At 37.4% G+C, this 18,138-nt stretch overlaps 3 protein-coding genes across 4 annotated transcripts; all 3 read right to left on the minus strand.

The window, feature by feature from the left end:
* Positions 1 to 2,828: 2,828 nt before the first annotated feature.
* LOC308683618 (fish-egg lectin-like) lies at positions 2,829 to 4,851 on the minus strand. Its single transcript, XM_081354148.1, has 6 exons — positions 4,376 to 4,851; positions 4,217 to 4,278; positions 3,849 to 4,076; positions 3,518 to 3,729; positions 3,209 to 3,333; positions 2,829 to 3,106 (listed from the first exon to the last, which is right to left on the minus strand). The coding sequence occupies exons 2-6, from the start codon at positions 4,272 to 4,274 to the stop codon at positions 2,962 to 2,964; spliced, it is 768 nt and encodes a 255-aa protein (XP_081210274.1). The 5' UTR covers positions 4,275 to 4,278; positions 4,376 to 4,851; the 3' UTR covers positions 2,829 to 2,961.
* A 4,118-nt stretch (positions 4,852 to 8,969) lies between these two features.
* On the minus strand, positions 8,970 to 11,456 carry LOC308683759 (fish-egg lectin-like). Of its 2 annotated transcripts, none has more exons than XM_081354469.1 (6): positions 11,024 to 11,456; positions 10,866 to 10,927; positions 10,494 to 10,721; positions 10,159 to 10,370; positions 9,810 to 9,934; positions 8,970 to 9,712 (listed from the first exon to the last, which is right to left on the minus strand). In XM_081354469.1, the coding sequence occupies exons 2-6, from the start codon at positions 10,921 to 10,923 to the stop codon at positions 9,568 to 9,570; spliced, it is 768 nt and encodes a 255-aa protein (XP_081210595.1). In that variant the 5' UTR covers positions 10,924 to 10,927; positions 11,024 to 11,456; the 3' UTR covers positions 8,970 to 9,567. The 2 variants fall into 2 exon arrangements, with proteins under 2 accessions (XP_081210595.1, XP_081210594.1); XM_081354468.1 differs by having other exon boundaries at positions 9,016 to 9,729; positions 11,024 to 11,154.
* Positions 11,457 to 15,548: 4,092 nt separating this feature from the next.
* LOC308683260 (fish-egg lectin-like) lies at positions 15,549 to 17,854 on the minus strand. Its single transcript, XM_081353619.1, has 6 exons — positions 17,599 to 17,854; positions 17,440 to 17,501; positions 17,068 to 17,295; positions 16,734 to 16,945; positions 16,404 to 16,528; positions 15,549 to 16,306 (listed from the first exon to the last, which is right to left on the minus strand). Exons 2-6 carry the CDS (start codon positions 17,495 to 17,497, stop codon positions 16,162 to 16,164), a joined length of 768 nt encoding a protein of 255 aa, XP_081209745.1. The 5' UTR covers positions 17,498 to 17,501; positions 17,599 to 17,854; the 3' UTR covers positions 15,549 to 16,161.
* Between the last annotated feature and the right edge of the window lie 284 nt (positions 17,855 to 18,138).

Below are 18,138 nucleotides of genomic sequence, written 5' to 3' on the forward strand. Positions count from 1 at the left end.
CAGGTCTGGTGCAATTAGACATCGGACAAAACGGACTCAGATTAAAAGTTATCAGACAAAAAGACATCAGCCAAAAAGTTATCAGACAAAAAGACATCAGCCGAAACGGACTCAGATTAAAAGTTATCAGACAAAAAAGACATCAGCCAAAAAGTTATCAGACAAAAAGACATCAGACGAAACGGCCTCAGATTAAAAGTTATCAGACAAAAAGGCATCAGCCGAAACGGACTCAGATTAAAAGTTATCAGACAAAAAGGCATCAGACGAAACGGACTCAGATTAAAAGTTATCAGACAAAAAGGCATCAGACGAAACGGACTCAGAATAAAAGTTATCAGACGAAACGGACTCAGAATAAAAGTTATCAGACTAAACGGACTCAGGTGGAGTGTGACGTGTCGCGTTGCCCCGCCCCATATGACGTCACGCGGTTCATAACAATTGGTGTGGAACGGTAGATGATGGCAGATGGAGGTAAGTCGCTCCTGATATATTTAATTTTAACGATTTTAATTAAATGCTAAACTAATTCAGTTGTACACACAGGAGAACATGCATTTCATGAGTATTGTGTGCACGTTTAAAAGTTTGTAATATTGCAATTAGCTAACGTTAGCTTGTACGTTGGCAAACTGTAGTAACAAGTTAAAGTTATCGTTAAAATGAATTCAGGAGCGACTTACCTCCATCTGCCATCATCTACCGTTCCACACCAGTTTGCTTGTTATGAACCCCGTGACGTCATATGGGGCGGGGCAGCGCGACACGTCACACTCCACCTGAGTCCGTTTAGTCTGATGTCTTTTTGTCTGTTAACTTTTCGGCTGATGTCTTTTTGTCTGATAACTTTTAATCTGAGTCCATTTCGTCTGATGTCTTTTTGTCTGATAACTTTTCGTCTGATGTCTTTTTGTCTGATAACTTTTAACCTGAGTCAGTTTCGTCTGATGTCTTTTTGTCTGATAACTTTTCGGCTGATGTCTTTTTGTCTGATAACTTTTAACCTGAGTCCGTTTCGTCTGATGTCTTTTTGTCTGATAACTTTTCGGCTGATGTCTTTTTGTCTGATAACTTTTAATCTGAGTCCGTTTTGTCCGATGTCTAATTGCACCAGACCTGACACCTGACGTAGTTTTTCCTGAGACCTGAAGCCTTTCATTCTGAGGCACGATGCCGTTTTGTCCTGTGACTGAAGCCTTTTAGTCTGAGGCATGACGCCTTGTCATTGTATGACTGAGGTCTGACGATGTCCTAAAATGTACACCGTACAAGCGATCGCGTTCAAAAGTCTTTAAACGAAACGCGTGAATTTTGACGCGTCACATGTTCAGACGTCATGTTTATTCATGAACGATGTCGTAATGGTAAACTGGTATGCACGTGCAAACATCAGACGTTATTTGTTCATGAGGGATAATGCATTGGTACGTTGATGTCAGTCTTATGTCATGATTTGTCATGCCTTTTTAAGTTGTTCGTTTAACGTTCTTTCCCAAGGTAGAAAAGTCAACAGCTCTTAGAATGGCTCTTTTATTTTAGCAAACTGCCAAAAAACCTTTTCAGACTGTGTGCAGCTGAACCAAGAAAAGCTTAAGATTGCATGGAGCTGATAAGCATGAATGGCAGAAGAAAAAGACTGCAATTAAAAAACAAGAGAAAATTATTTTAATGCAAGCAATAAAAAAAAAACTGCACACATCAGCTGTGGAAAAAAAAAGAAAAGAAATGCATGATCAACTAGATTAAGGCAAACTCCTGTCTTAATTTAAACCCTGTCCACCACCCCCAAAGGCTTCACTAAGTTATTCTTGCCACTGTAACTTATGGCTTCCTAAAGACAGGTTTATGGGTAAATAAATGAATAATAATAAAAAAATATATACGAGGGCTCAACATTTAAGCCTTTTCATTTGTCCTTCGGTCATTCACTTGTCTGAGTAAAAACATTTGTTAGAACAGGAAATTTTTTTTAATTTATTCCGAATCAGTATTCTCATCAGTTCAGTCAGCTTTAACATATATAAATCGGCATATTTATATTTTAACCTTTATAAAGGGCATTTTTCCCCTAATCGTTTGCTTGATCTTTCATTTAAAATTCTTAAATTTGATCAATAAATTACAATAGAATAATAAGATGCTAAAGGGCTGTTACCAATCAAATAAACTGCATTAAATAATGTAATGAGTCTTAAAATATTTTTTGAATATACTAAGAAATATTATTTGTGCATAGAAATATTTATAAACCGCCAGTAGGAGGCAGCAGGCGACCATCTTAATGAGCGAGTCATTGATGCAATGTGCATAAAGTTAAAATACTGAAACTAAAACAAGTTTAAAAAAAAAGTTTCATTTGATTCAGTTTTAGATGGAATACGCAGAAAGAATAGAATTAAGCAGAAAGGTCTATTGCTTTATAGTGTATTCATTTCATGCATCATGTTTTTGAAAAGCAACTAGTAAAGTAACTAATTACTTTTGAAAAATAAGTAATCAGTAAAGTAACTGGATTACTTTCTTGGAGAAGTAATCAGTAACTAATTACCTTTTCCAAGTAACTTGACCAACACTGAGTGTATGTATATAGAAATGTGACATATAGAAACAACAATGAAGTTAAAGATGAATGTTTGCTCTGTTGAAGCTGCACAAACACAAGTTGCTAGTTTGAATCCTTAGATCCTTCACTAATAACTTCCTGCAACTTTTAAAAGTGTGATAGACAAAAACATGTTTTCTAATCAGACATAACGTGCTTTTTTTCCTCAGTTGGAGAACCACTGAACAAAATGATACACAAAAGAAACAGTTGCTATCATAGATGCTTTCATAATGCTTTTTATTGATTCAAGAGAAGAGATTTATCAAACTTTTAGATTTGTTAATAATGACTGATTACTTTGAGGTTTCTGTTAATGATTGGGCTCCTCTGTTGCTGCGGTGACTCATAACAGACTATAAAGTACATCTACGGATGGAGCCGTCAACACAGACGACCCACAGTAATCCCAGGTCAAAGCTCGCATGCTTGTGGCCATTGGGACAGGCAACCATCGGGATCCAGTCTGTGCCAGCGGGGTTGGATTGAGTGACACCAGTTCTGCAAAATCATAATTTCTTTAATGTAGCATTTGATTTATATCAGAAAATTAATAAATCCCTTTGTTCATACAATGTCTAATATGATGAAGTTTCTATTTACCTTTGGTACAAGTTCCCTTGAGAGTTGACACCAAAGACAACGCCATCAGTTGCTACTTCAATCATGGACAGAAGTCCAGGAATATTCACAAAGCCGGACCCAGAACAGGAATTACTAGACACATCCTGCACCAGACCCAAAGAGACACAAACCAGTCAACCATAATAAAGTCACAACTGCGTTTGCTGCTTCCACACCAGTTTCTTTAGTTATGTCAGAAAAATTAAACGTGTGTGTGAGGTCTAGTTTGTTAAACCTGGTGTATTTAAACTTGAACTCATGCCCTTGTATTTAACATTATGAGATCACCTTCAAGATGTAGATTTGGTCAGCGCTGTTCACTCCCCAACAGCTGTACGGGCCACAGCTGTAATACTTCAGCTTTCCATTAATTGTAACCCAAGAAATATTGCTGGATGGCCAGTTGTTATTAACATCCATATTTAAGCAGAAGATGTTATCATTCACGTTGACACCTGAAGTGATCTGATCACCTCCAGCATCCACCTGTTTGAGAAGGCCTAACAATACAATCAACAGGTTGGATGAAAGATTAATTTGAGAATAACAATAAGATAATGTCTTAAAACAATTAATAACCGATTAAGCATGTATTGATTTCTGTAATTTCTCTTTTCACCTGGAATCTGCACAAAGCTGCTACCCTGCACCTTGAAGATCTTGTCAGCTGCATCCACCCCGAGCAGACCAGCAGGACCAACACTGAAGTGCTTTAGAGACATGTCAAGCTTCATGAAGACATTACGATTTAGGACAAACGCTTCATTTTGATCATTCACTCCAACCACTAAACCAGATCCAGCATCAATCTGCTTCAGTGTGCCATTCTTCACTTCACAGTTTAAAGCTGTGAAAACATGGTGCAAAATGAGTACAAATAGACACTTTCACAGATGAATTACATACTGTTATATAAAACACCATTAAAAATGTTTTTTTTTAAATGGATATATAATATATTGATGTTATTAAATCACATTAGCTTACCCAATGTGGGAAGGAACTGGCAGCTGAAGAGTAGCAGGACGCTCTGAAAAACCTTCATTGCTCTGTTCATAACCATAAATCATTTATATAAGCGAGTTCAATATGAGTAAGGATAAAACATAATGAATATTAAATTAACATTAAATAAATGAAGACAACCTTCTCTTGATAGACCAAAATTCAGCAGTCAGTGTGGATTCTTCTCTTCTGCAATACAAGTACTAGAAATTTACATCCAATGTTGACAAATGCTGTTGAGGGGTCATTTAAATAGCTGAAATATGTTGCCTGATTAGACTGGGGGCTGATACGTTGCCTAATTATGCCGTTTGTTTCTATAGTTACATATTGCTGTCACCTGCACCTAGTTTAGTTCCTTTGTTTGCACAGTGTATTTATACCCCTGCAGCTTAGTTTAATCTCTTGTAGGTTCTCGTTTGGACATGTAAACCTGGCTCAATCGGCCCAATGGAGGCATCTGATCAGCGGGTGAAGGTTTTTGCGCGTTACTGTCTTTCCTCGTGGCAAAGTATTTTGATTAGGTGAAATATGCCAGGGTTTTCTCATATGCCAAGGTTCACCAATCTCGGTCCTGGAGGGCCGCTGTCCTGCAGAGTTTAGCTCCAACCAGCTCCAACACACCTGTTTGAAAGTTTCTAGTATGCTTAGTGAGACCTTGATTATATGGTTCAGGTGTGTGTAATTGGGGTTGGAGCTAAACTCTGCAGGACAGCGGCCCTTCAGGACCGAGACTGGTGAACCCTGTCATATGCATTAACTCCTTATTTCATCTGACTCCATAAATGAAAAGGTTTTAATGATATGTTCATCATTAAATGTGAGTGCAGAGATGGGCACAAATACATCAAAAAGGGTACTATATGGTTATCCGGACCACACCTGACTACACGTGACCACAACCGCTCTTGGTTGGTCGTAACCCCAGTGACGGTAGGTTTAGGGGCGGGGTTGGGGTAGGTCTATCAGGTGTTGTCTGGATAAACGTATAGTAAGTAAAAAAGTATTTAATTAGAAATTACAAATACATACTCATCAAATGTATTTAAATAAAATACAAAATACTGCTGTGAAAAAAAGTATTTAATTAAAATACAAGTAATTTGTGTAATTTGAAAATACAAAAATACAAACAAAATGTACAGTCTTCTGTAGTGTGAGAGTAAGTGTGGCGTTAGATACATGAAAGAGTCTAGAATATTGCAATGTCATTGTTTAGTACAGAAGATGCTCTTTTAACATAGGCTACATGTTGCCACATACTGTCATAATAAAAGATTACGCATATAACACTATATTTGTATTATATTACACAAACTAGTTAACACTGCTGTGAGGGTGTTTCTAATAGCGCGGCTGTGACAAAGTTGACAACTTTCTCTCTTCCGACTGCCATTATCTATTTTTTTTACTCTTTTTGAAAGTTGTGAAAACGCTGTTGTGGCGTTTTTCTTTTGCTATTTGAATAAATTGGAACACAAAAAAATATATTTAATGTAGTCTTTCCTTCACTGCTATAGAAGTTTACCCAACTATGATGCCTTCCACTTCTGAGAAACCCAGAAATGTGAACAGGGTCAATAGGATGTGTCACATCACGTGATTTACTTGCCAAAAACTGTGATATGCAATTTGGTAGTCCTATTGTGTTTTATGTCTATGGTCCTAGGGATAGTTCACCCAGAAATGAAAATTAGCCCATGATTTACTCACCCTGACGTCATCCTAGTTGTATATGACTTTCTTCTTTCAGAAGAATACAATCAGAGTTATATTAAAAAATATCCTGGCTCTTCCAAGCTTTATAATGACAGTCAATGGGTATATTTTTTGAAGTGCCTCTATCCATCATAAAAGTGTTTCTATCCATCATAAAAGTGCATCTATCCATCATAAAATTGCCTCTATCCATCATAAAAGTGCGTCTATCCATCATAAAAGTGCCTCTATCCATCATAAAAGTGCATCAAAATACTCTGGAATAAACCTTGACATTATGAAATGCATGAATCGCCCTGAGCCTTTTGCTGCATTTCATTATATAGACAAACTTCTTTCACATGGAAACATCTGCTAACAATGGCAATTTGCATTCAGAGTTTACACCTTTTGGGAACAGAATGCCATTTGCCTGGAAGACACACCCTCTTTTGTGTACAAGTTATCCTTAAAACTCTTAATAACTTATTACCTTTTGGTTTACTTCTTTGGGAATGAGACATTTGTACCAGTCGCACTGAGACATTTCAAATGATAACAAACATGTATAATACTGTATGATAATTATTCACATCAAACCATATCAATTTTTGGGTGAATTTCAGGTGATCTCAGCATGAAAGAGAGAGAGTGGGGGAAGTGGGAAAGACATGTAGATTAGGATGATTCTGAGGTGAGACTTGCGTCTCGAATGGTGATGCTACCTTCACGAGAGTGAGTTCAAATGTTAATTTCCTTTGAGCCTACCGCCAGATCCATCCGGGAGTCAATGCTTGTGGCCCAGTCCATCCCAGAACATTTTGGCTGTCAGACATTTTGAATTTTGTGCTAAAATGCTGTATTTTAAGAACGCATGAACGGATTGTTACGAAACTTGGTATGGGTCATCAGCACGGTGCCCTGAAGGAGCATGAGAAGTTTCGGACCAGCGCCATCTTGTGGTCAAAAGTTATAACAAAATTCCCCAAACTGCTAATAACTTTTGAATAAATCTGCCTATCGTTATGACACTGTTCTTAATAGATTCCTTTGTTCAAGCCGATAATATAGATACCAAGTTTTCCTTATATGGCCTAACTTCCTGTCCGCCATCTTGATTTTCATTCAATGCATACTTTTTCGAACTCCTCCTAGACCGTTTGTCTGATTTCCACCAAAATCGAATCGTATCATCTCCAGACTGTGCTGACTAAAAGTTAGGGATTTCGTGTCGATAGACAAAACTGTTTTCATATACCGCAGCAGCAAAGTTGAGGCATGATGCCAAAAGCATTATTCAGGCTTTATCTCTGCAATGCCTTGACATATTGACACCAAACTTTGTATGTGTCATTGTTACTTCACTCTGACCACATCACATCAGTTTTGTAACTGCGCCACCTATTGGTCGAAAGTGATAATCATATTAAATAATATTTTTAATTACTGTTTTTATGATTTTTCAGCCATTTCGCCTAAAATCCTCTTTAAATGTCTTTAATTGCTCATTGTTGCAGTTGGTCTGACACTTTCAGCAATGCTGGCATGTCTTGTCGTCTTATTCTACTTGGCCCCGGTAATTGCTGCTTGCAGCTATATTTACCTTTTGGTTTACTTCTTTGGGAATGAGACATTTGTACCAGTTGCACTGAGACACTTCAAATGATAACAAACATGTATAATACTGTATGATAATTATTCACATCAAACCATATCAATTTTTGGGTGAATTTCAGGTGATCATAGCATAAAAGAGAGAGAGTGGGGGAAGTGGGAAAGACATGTAGATTAGGATGATTCTGAGAGGTGAGACTTGCATCTCGACTAAGTGAGACTAAGGCTTCTCCACTAAGTTCACAAAGGTTTTCGCGGCTGCAACACAAAATGAAAAAAGTACAATAATGCTAAGTGCATTCTAAAAAAGATGGTTCTTTAAAGGTTCTTTGCACGTAGTAACAGACTGTCAACATACTCTCAGGTAAATGATTTCTTTATTAAAATATTTATAAAGTATAACTTTAAAAATTGTAACTGGTTTCCTAACAATCATGTCTTTTTCTCTTTTTAGTTTAACTGAACATGTAAGTGTGAGCAGCTCTGTTCAGTTAAGGATACTCATCTTCTCTTCTCCAAAGCAGGGTGGTTAAAGCCTCTGTGTATTCATCCAGATTGTTGGTAGCAGTTCTGAATACATCCCAATCAGTACAGTCCAAGTATGCCTGAAGTTCCTCAACAGCTTCTCTGGTCCACTACTTTGATGTCTTCACAAGCGGTTTGGAGAGTCTTCATTTCTGTCTGTATGCAGGGATCAGATGGACCATGACGTGATCAGACTGTCCTAATGCAGCTCGTGGCACAGCGTGATAAGCTCTACTTAATGTAGTATAACAGTGATCCACAATGTTTTCCTCTCTGGTCGGGCATTTAATAGATTGTTTGTATCAAACACAATTATAAAGGAGTCCGAGTATGTGCGGGTCAATGACGAATAAGGTTTTTAAAAGTGTAAAAAAAATAAATAAAATTGCATTTGTTTAGTTCGGGTCAGTCATTTTGAAAGTTGTCATCAAACAGCTTCTTTTTTTTTTTACTTATTTTAAATTGCAGAATTTTGCAAATGTTAATTCTTTGGTATTTTGTTAGTTTGTGAAACATTTAAAAAAAATTGTTATAAATGTTGTAATTTAACATTTTTGTTAAAAAGTCTTTTTGGTAACTCTGTATATGTATGTGACAAATAAGGTTTTTAACATCACAGAATGATGTTGTGAAGCCGTAATCTTCCACTGCTTTTGCTTTGGTATAGTCTAATAACATTTGCTGATTGTGTACAAATGAGAATTAAGAAATATTTTCACTTTGTCACCTGCTTCCCCTGCCTTTAAGATTAAACAAATCGCAAATATTTATGAAAAAAAAATAAAGCCACTGTGTCAAGCAGGACAAGGCAGAGGGTCGTGAGAGAACGGCACAAGGCCGGTGGCGGGATTACTGATGAGTGACGCGCCGGTCTTGTATCTCTCACAGAGGAGCAATGACAGTGAAGGACAAGAGAGGCCAGGCCTGGACTTAATGTTAGTTTTATAATATGTGGCAGCAGTCATCCGTGACGTGCAGCTGCCTTTACTTTTGTATTTGTTTATTTTATTATTGAACATTTTAAATGGTCACCAGTTCCCACCTCCTTCCCACAACAACAAACTGTTACAGCCATTAATATACAAATTGCTACATTAGTGTACGTATATGAATGTGACAGATATAGAAACAACATAAATGAAGTTAAACAGATTAACTTTTGCTCTGTTGATGCTGCACAAACACAAGTTGCTAGTTTGAATCCTTAGATCTGTCACTAATAACTTCCTGCAACTTTTAAAAGTGTGATAAACTAGAAATGATAGACAAACATGTTTTCTAATCAGACACAAGAAACAGTGCTTTTTTTCTCAGTTGGAGATCCACTGAACAAAATTATACACAAAGAAACATTGATAAGGTGCTATCATAATGCTTTTTATTGATTCACGAGAGGAGAGAGTAATCAAACTTTTAGATTTGTTAATAATGACTGATTACGTTGAGGTTTCTGTTAATGATTGGGCTCCTCTGTTGCTGCGGTGACTCATAACAGACTATAAAGTACATCTACGGATGGAGCCGTCAACACAGACGACCCACAGTAATCCCAGGTCAAAGCTCGCATGCTTGTGGCCATTGGGACAGGCAACCATCGAGATCCAGTCTGTGCCAGCGGGGTTGGATTGAGTGACACCAGTTCTGCACAATCATCATTTCTTTAATGTAGCATTTGAGTTATATCAGAAAATTAATAATCACTTTTGTTCATAGTGTTTAATATGAAGGTTCTGGTCACCTTTGGTACAAGTTCCCTTGAGAGTTGACACCGAAGACACTGCCATCAGTTGCTACTTCAATCATGGACAGAAGTCCAGGAATATACACAAAGCCAGACCCAGAACAGGAATTACTAGACACATCCTGCACCAGACCCAAAGAGACACAAACCAGTCAACCATAATAAAGTCACATGAAATAACTGTTTGCTGCTTCCACACCAGTTTCTTTAGTTATGTCAGAAAAAAAAAAAAAAAAAAAAAAAAAAAAAAAAAAAACCCCAAACGTGTGTGTGAGGTCTAGTTTGTTAAAAACCTGGTGTATTTAAACTTGAACTCATGCCTTTGTATTTAACATTATGACATTACCTTCAAGATGTAGATTTGGTCAGCGCTGTTCACTCCCCAACAGCTGTACGGGCCACAGCTGAAATACTTCAGCTTTCCATTAATTGTAACCCAAGAAATAGTGCTGGATGGCCAGTTGTTATTAACATCCATATTTAAGCAGAATATATCATCATTCACGTTGACACCTGAAGTGATCTGATCACCTCCAGCATCCACCTGTTTGAGAAGGCCTAACAGTACAATCAACAGGTTGGATGAAAGATTAATTTAAGAATAACAATAAGATAATGTCTTAAAAACAAATTTTAATGACAGATTAAGCATGTATTGGTCTCTGTAATTTCTCTTTTCACCTGGAATCTGCACAAAGCTGCCACCCTGCACCTTGAAGATCTTGTCAGCTGCATCCACCCCGAGCAGACCAGCAGGACCAACACTGAAGTGCTTTAGAGACATGTCAAGCTTTAAGAAGACATTACGATTTAGGATAAACGCTTCATTTTGATCATTCACTCCAACCACTAAACCAGATCCAGCGTCGATCTGCTTCAGTGTGCCATTCTTCACTTCACAGTTTAAAGCTGTGAAAACATGGAGCAAAATGAGTACAAATAGACACTTTCACAAATAAATTACATACTGTTATATAAAACACCAATCAAAAAATGTGTTTTTTAAAATGGATTTATAATATATTGATGTTATTAAATCACATTATAGCTTACCCAGAGTAGGAAGGAACTGGCAGCTGAAGAGTAGCAGGACGCTCTGAAAAACCTTCATTGCTCTGTTCATAACATAAATCATTTATATAAGGGAGTTCAATATAAGTAAGGATAAAACATAATGAATATTCAATTAACATTAAATAAATGAAGACAACCTTCTCTTGATAGACCCGAATTCAGCTGTCAGTGTGGATTTTTCTCTTCTGTGATACAGGTACTAGACATTTGCATCCAATGTTGACAAATGCTGTTGAGAGGTCATTTAAATAGCTGAAATATGTTGCCTGATTAGACTGGGGGCTGATACGTTGCCTAATTATGCCGTTTGTTTCTATAGTTACATATTGCTGTCACCTGCACCTAGTTTAGTTCCTTTGTTTGCACAGTGTATTTATACCCCCATCTTAGTTTAATCTCTTGTAGGTTCTCGTTTGGACATGTAAACCTGGCTCAATTGGCCCAATGGAGGCATCTGATCAGCGGGTGAAGGTTTTTTGTGTGTTACTGTCTTTCCTTGTGGCAAAGTATTTTGATTAGGTGAAATATGCCAGGGTTTTCTCATATGCCAAGGTTCACCAATCTCGGTCCTGGAGGGCCGCTGTCCTGCAGAGTTTAGCTCCAACCAGCTCCAACACACCTGTTTGAAAGTTTCTAGTATGCTTAGTGAGACCTTGATTATATGGTTCAGGTGTGTGTAATTGGGGTTGCAGCTATACTCTGCAGGACAGCGGCCCTCCAGGACCGAGACTGGTGAACTCTGTCATATGCATTAACTCGTTATTTCATCTGACTCCATAAATGAAAAGGTTTTAATGATATATGTTCATCATTAAATGTGAGTGCAGAGATGGGCACAAATACATCAAAAAGGGTACTATATGGTTATCCGGACCACACCTGACTACACGTGACCACAACCGCTCTTGGTTGGTCGTAACCCCAGTGACTGTAGGTTTAGGGGCGGGGTTGGGGTAGGTCTATCAGGTGTTGTCTGGATAAACGTATAGTAAGTAAAAAAGTATTTAATTAGAAATTACAAATACATACTCATCAAATGTATTTAAATAAAATACAAAATACTGCTGTGAAAAAAGTATTTAATTAAAATACAAGTAATTTGTGTAATTTGAAAATACAAAAATACAAACAAAATGTACAGTCTTCTGTAGTGTGAGAGTAAGTGTGGCGTTAGATACATGAAAGAGTCTAGAATATTGCAATGTCATTGTTTAGTACAGAAGATGCTCTTTTAACATAGGCTACATGTTGCCACATACTGTCATAATAAAAGATAATTACGCATATAACACTATATTTGTATTATATTACACAAACTAGTTAACACTGCTGTGAGGGTGTTTCTAATAGCGCGGCTGTGACAAAGTTGACAACTTTCTCTCTTCCGACTGCCATTATCTATTTTTTTTACTCTTTTTGAAAGTTGTGAAAACGCTGTTGTGGCGTTTTTCTTTTGCTATTTGAATAAATTGGAACACAAAAAAATATATTTAATGTAGTCTTTCCTTCACTGCTATAGAAGTTTACCCAACTATGATGCCTTCCACTTCTGAGAAACCCAGAAATGTGAACAGGGTCAATAGGATGTCTCACATCACGTGATTTACTTGCCAAAAACTGTGATATGCAATTTGGTAGTCCTATTGTGTTTTATGTCTATGGTCCTAGGGATAGTTCACCCAGAAATGAAAATTAGCCCATGATTTACTCACCCTGACGTCATCCTAGTTGTATATGACTTTCTTCTTTCAGAAGAATACAATCAGAGTTATATTAAAAAATATCCTGGCTCTTCCAAGCTTTATAATGACAGTCAATGGGTATATTTTTTGAAGTGCCTCTATCCATCATAAAAGTGCGTCTATCCATCATAAAAGTGCCTCTATCCATCATAAAAGTGCATCAAAATACTCTGGAATAAACCTTGACATTATGAAATGCATGAATCGCCCTGAGCCTTTTGCTGCATTTCATTATATAGACAAACTTCTTTCACATGGAAACATCTGCTAACAATGGCAATTTGCATTCAGAGTTTACACCTTTTGGGAACAGAATGCCATTTGCCTGGAAGACACACCCTCTTTTGTGTACAAGTTATCCTTAAAACTCTTAATAACTTATTACCTTTTGGTTTACTTCTTTGGGAATGAGACATTTGTACCAGTCGCACTGAGACATTTCAAATGATAACAAACATGTATAATACTGTATGATAATTATTCACATCAAACCATATCGATTTTTGGGTGAATTTCAGGTGATCTCAGCATGAAAGAGAGAGAGTGGGGGAAGTGGGAAAGACATGTAGATTAGGATGATTCTGAGGTGAGACTTGCGTCTCGAATGGTGATGCTACCTTCACGAGAGTGAGTTCAAATGTTAATTTCCTTTGAGCCTACCGCCAGAACCATCCAGGAGTCAGTGCTTGTGGCCCAGTCCATCCCAGAACATTTTGGCTGTCAGACATTTTGAATTTTGTGCTAAAATGCTGTATTTTAAGAACGCATGAACGGATTGTTACGAAACTTGGTATGGGTCATCAGCACGATGCCCTGAAGGAGCATGAGAAGTTTCGGACCAGCGCCATCTTGTGGTCAAAAGTTATAACAAAATTCCCCAAACTGCTAATAACTTTTGAATAAATCTGCCTATCGTTATGACACTGTTCTTAATAGATTCCTTTGTTCAAGCCGATAATATAGATACCAAGTTTTCCTTATATGGCCTAACTTCCTGTCCGCCATCTTGATTTTCATTCAATGCATACTTTTTCGAACTCCTCCTAGACCGTTTGTCTGATTTCCACCAAAATCGAATCGTATCATCTCCAGACTGTGCTGACTAAAAGTTATGGATTTCGTGTCGATAGACAAAACTGTTTTCATATACCGCAGCTGCAAAGTTGAGGCATGATGCCAAAAGCATTATTCAGGCTTTATCTCTGCAATGCCTTGATATATTGACACCAAACTTTGTATGTGTCATTGTTACTTCACTCTGACCACATCACATCAGTTTTGTAACTGCGCCACCAATTGGTCGAAAGTGATAATCATATTAAATAATATTTTTAATTACTGTTTTTATGATTATTCAGCCATTTCGCCTAAAATCCTCTTTAAATGTCTTTAATTGCTCATTGTTGCAGTTGGTCTGACACTTTCAGCAATGCTGGCATGTCTTGTCGTCTTATTCTACTTGGCCCCGGTAATTGCTGCTTGCAGCTATATTTACCTTTTGGTTTACTTCTTTGGGAATGAGACATTTGTACCAGTTGCACTGAGACACTTCAAATGATAACAAACATGTATAATACTGTATGATAATTATTCACATCAAACCATATCAATTTTTGGGTGAATTTCAGGTGATCATAGCATAAAAGAGAGAGAGTGGGGGAAGTGGGAAAGACATGTAGATTAGGATGATTCTGAGAGGTGAGACTTGCATCTCGACTAAGTGAGACTAAGGCTTCTCCACTAAGTTCACAAAGGTTTTCGCGGCTGCAACACAAAATGAAAAAAGTACAATAATGCTAAGTGCATTCTAAAAAAGATGGTTCTTTAAAGGTTCTTTGCACGTAGTAACAGACTGTCAACATACTCTCAGGTAAATGATTTCTTTCTTAAAATATCTATAAAGTATAACTTTAAAAATTGTAACTGGTTTCCTAACAATCATGTCTTTTTCTCTTTTTAGTTTAACTGAACATGTAAGTGTGAGCAGCTCTGTTCAGTTAAGGATACTCATCTTCTCTTCTCCAAAGCAGGGTGGTTAAAGCCTCTGTGTATTCATCCAGATTGTTGGTAGCAGTTCTGAATACATCCCAATCAGTACAGTCCAAGTATGCCTGAAGTTCCTCAACAGCTTCTCTGGTCCACTACTTTGATGTCTTCACAAGCGGTTTGGAGAGTCTTCATTTCTGTCTGTATGCAGGAATCAGATGGACCATGACGTGATCAGACTGTCCTAATGCAGCTCGTGGCACAGCGTGATAAGCTCTACTTAATGTAGTATAACAGTGATCCACAATGTTTTCCTCTCTGGTCGGGCATTTAATAGATTGATTGTATCAAGCACAATTATAAAGGAGTCCGAGTATGTGCGGGTCAATGACGAATAAGGTTTTTAAAAGTGTAAAAAAAAAAAAAAAAATTGCATTTGTTTAGTTCGGGTCAGTCATTTTGAAAGTTGTCATCAAACAGCTTCTTTTTTTTTTTTTTTTACTTATTTTAAATTGCAGAATTTTGCAAATGTTAATTCTTTGGTATTTTGTTAGTTTGTGAAACATTTAAAAATTTTTTTTATAAATGTTGTAATTTAACATTTTTGTTAAAAAGTCTTTTTGGTAACTCTGTATATGTATGTGACAAATAAGGTTTTTAACATCACAGAATGATGTTGTGAAGCCGTAATCTTCCACTGCTTTTGCTTTGGTATAGTCTAATAACATTTGCTGATTGTGTACAAATGAGAATTAAGAAATATTTTCACTTTGTCACCTGCTTCCCCTGCCTTTAAGATTAAACAAATCGCAAATATTTATGAAAAAAAAATAAAGCCACTGTGTCAAGCAGGACAAGGCAGAGGGTCGTGAGAGAACGGCACAAGGCCGGTGGCGGGATTACTGATGAGTGACGCGCCGGTCTTGTATCTCTCACAGAGGAGCAATGACAGTGAAGGACAAGAGAGGCCAGGCCTGGACTTAATGTTAGTTTTATAATATGTGGCAGCAGTCATCCGTGACGTGCAGCTGCCTTTACTTTTGTATTTGTTTATTTTATTATTGAACATTTTAAATGGTCACCAGTTCCCACCTCCTTCCCACAACAACAAACTGTTACAGCCATTAATATACAAATTGCTACATTAGTGTACGTATATGAATGTGACAGATATAGAAACAACATAAATGAAGTTAAACAGATTAACTTTTGCTCTGTTGATGCTGCACAAACACAAGTTGCTAGTTTGAATCCTTAGATCTGTCACTAATAACTTCCTGCAACTTTTAAAAGTGTGATAAACTAGAAATGATAGACAAACATGTTTTCTAATCAGACACAAGAAACAGTGCTTTTTTTTCTCAGTTGGAGATCCACTGAACAAAATTATACACAAAGAAACATTGATAAGATGCTAGCATAATGCTTTTTATTGATTCACGAGAGGAGAGATTAATCAAACTTTTAGATTTGTTAATAGTGACTGATTACTTTGAGGTTTCTGTTAATGATCGGGCTCCTCTGTTGCTGCGGTGACTCATAACAGACTATAAAGTACATCTACGGATGGAGCCGTCAACACAGACGACCCACAGTAATCCCAGGTCAAAGCTCACATGCTTGTGGCCATTGGGACAGGCAACCATCGAGATCCAGTCTGTGCCAGCGGGGTTGGATTGAGTGACACCAGTTCTGCAAAATCATCATTTCTTTAATGTAGCATTTGATTTATATCAGAAAATTAATAATCACTTTTGTTCATAGTGTTTAATATGAAGATTCTGTTCACCTTTGGTACAAGTTCCCTTGAGAGTTGACACCGAAGACACTGCCATCAGTTGCTACTTCAATCATGGACAGAAGTCCAGGAATATTCACAAAGCCGGACCCAGAACAGGAATTACTAGACACATCCTGCACCAGACCCAAAGAGACACAAACCAGTCAACCATAATAAAGTCACATGAAATAACTGTTTGCTGCTTCCACACCAGTTTCTTTAGTTATGTCAAAAAAAAAAACAAAAAAAAAACCCAAACGTGTGTGTGAGGTCTAGTTTGTTAAACCTGGTGTATTTAAACTTGAACTCATGCCTTTGTATTTAACATTATGACATCACCTTCAAGATGTAGATTTGGTCAGCGCTGTTCACTCCCCAACAGCTGTACGGGCCACAGCTGAAATACTTCAGCTTTCCATTAATTGTAACCCAAGAAATAGTGCTGGATGGCCAGTTGTTATTAACATCCATATTTAAGCAGAATATATCATCATTCACGTTGACACCTGAAGTGATCTGATCACCTCCAGCATCCACCTGTTTGAGAAGGCCTAACAATACAATCAACAGGTTGGATGAAAGATTAATTTAAGAATAACAATAAGATAATGTCTTAAAATAAATTTTAATGACAGATTAAGCATGTATTGGTCTCTGTAATTTCTCTTTTCACCTGGAATCTGCACAAAGCTGCCACCCTGCACCTTGAAGATCTTGTCAGCTGCATCCACCCCGAGCAGACCAGCAGGACCAACACTGAAGTGCTTTAGAGACATGTCAAGCTTTAAGAAGACATTACGATTTAGGATAAACGCTTCATTTTGATCATTCACTCCAACCACTAAACCAGATCCAGCGTCGATCTGCTTCAGTGTGCCATTCTTCACTTCACAGTTTAAAGCTGTGAGAACATGGAGCAAAATGAGTACAAATAGACACTTTCACAGATGAATTACATACTGTTATATAAAACACCAATCAAAAAATGTGTTTTTTAAAATGGATTTATAATATATTGATGTTATCAAATCACATTATAGCTTACCCAGAGTAGGAAGGAACTGGCAGCTGAAGAGTAGCAGGACGCTCTGAAAAACCTTCATTGCTCTGTTCATAACCATAAATCATTTATATAAGGGAGTTCAATATAAGTAAGGATAAAACATAATGAATATTCAATTAACATTAAATAAATGAAGACAACCTTCTCTTGATAGACCCGAATTCAGCTGTCAGTGTGGATTTTTCTCTTCTGTGATACAGGTACTAGACATTTGCATCCAATGTTGACAAATGCTGTTGAGAGGTCATTTAAATAGCTGAAATATGTTGCCTGATTAGACTGGGGGCTGATACGTTGCCTAATTATGCCGTTTGTTTCTATAGTTACATATTGCTGTCACCTGCACCTAGTTTAGTTCCTTTGTTTGCACAGTGTATTTATACCCCCATCTTAGTTTAATCTCTTGTAGGTTCTCGTTTGGACATGTAAACCTGGCTCAATTGGCCCAATGGAGGCATCTGATCAGCGGGTGAAGGTTTTTTGTGTGTTACTGTCTTTCCTTGTGGCAAAGTATTTTGATTAGGTGAAATATGCCAGGGTTTTCTCATATGCCAAGGTTCACCAATCTCGGTCCTGGAGGGCCGCTGTCCTGCAGAGTTTAGCTCCAACCAGCTCCAACACACCTGTTTGAAAGTTTCTAGTATGCTTAGTGAGACCTTGATTATATGGTTCAGGTGTGTT

Source organism: Scardinius erythrophthalmus, assembly GCF_964197995.2.
Source record: "Scardinius erythrophthalmus genome assembly, chromosome: 23".
In the NCBI taxonomy this organism is placed as follows: Eukaryota; Metazoa; Chordata; class Actinopteri; order Cypriniformes; family Leuciscidae; genus Scardinius; species Scardinius erythrophthalmus.

Coding starts and splice junctions, on each gene's coding strand:
- LOC308683618 (XM_081354148.1), bottom strand. CDS start 4,274: ATGAAGGTTTTTCAGAGCGTCCTGCTACTCTTCAGCTGCCAGTTCCTT. Junction 4,077..4,216: donor CCAGTTCCTTCCCACATTGG/GTAAGCTAATGT, acceptor ATGTTTTCACAG/CTTTAAACTGTGAAGTGAAG. Junction 3,107..3,208: donor CAAGGGAACTTGTACCAAAG/GTAAATAGAAAC, acceptor ATGATTTTGCAG/AACTGGTGTCACTCAATCCA.
- LOC308683260 (XM_081353619.1), bottom strand. CDS start 17,497: ATGAAGGTTTTTCAGAGCGTCCTGCTACTCTTCAGCTGCCAGTTCCTT. Junction 16,946..17,067: donor CAGCTTTGTGCAGATTCCAG/GTGAAAAGAGAA, acceptor TTGTATTGTTAG/GCCTTCTCAAACAGGTGGAT. Junction 16,529..16,733: donor ACCAAATCTACATCTTGAAG/GTGATGTCATAA, acceptor GGTCTGGTGCAG/GATGTGTCTAGTAATTCCTG.
- LOC308683759 (XM_081354468.1), bottom strand. CDS start 10,923: ATGAAGGTTTTTCAGAGCGTCCTGCTACTCTTCAGCTGCCAGTTCCTT. Junction 10,722..10,865: donor CCAGTTCCTTCCTACTCTGG/GTAAGCTATAAT, acceptor ATGTTTTCACAG/CTTTAAACTGTGAAGTGAAG. Junction 9,935..10,158: donor ACCAAATCTACATCTTGAAG/GTAATGTCATAA, acceptor GGTCTGGTGCAG/GATGTGTCTAGTAATTCCTG.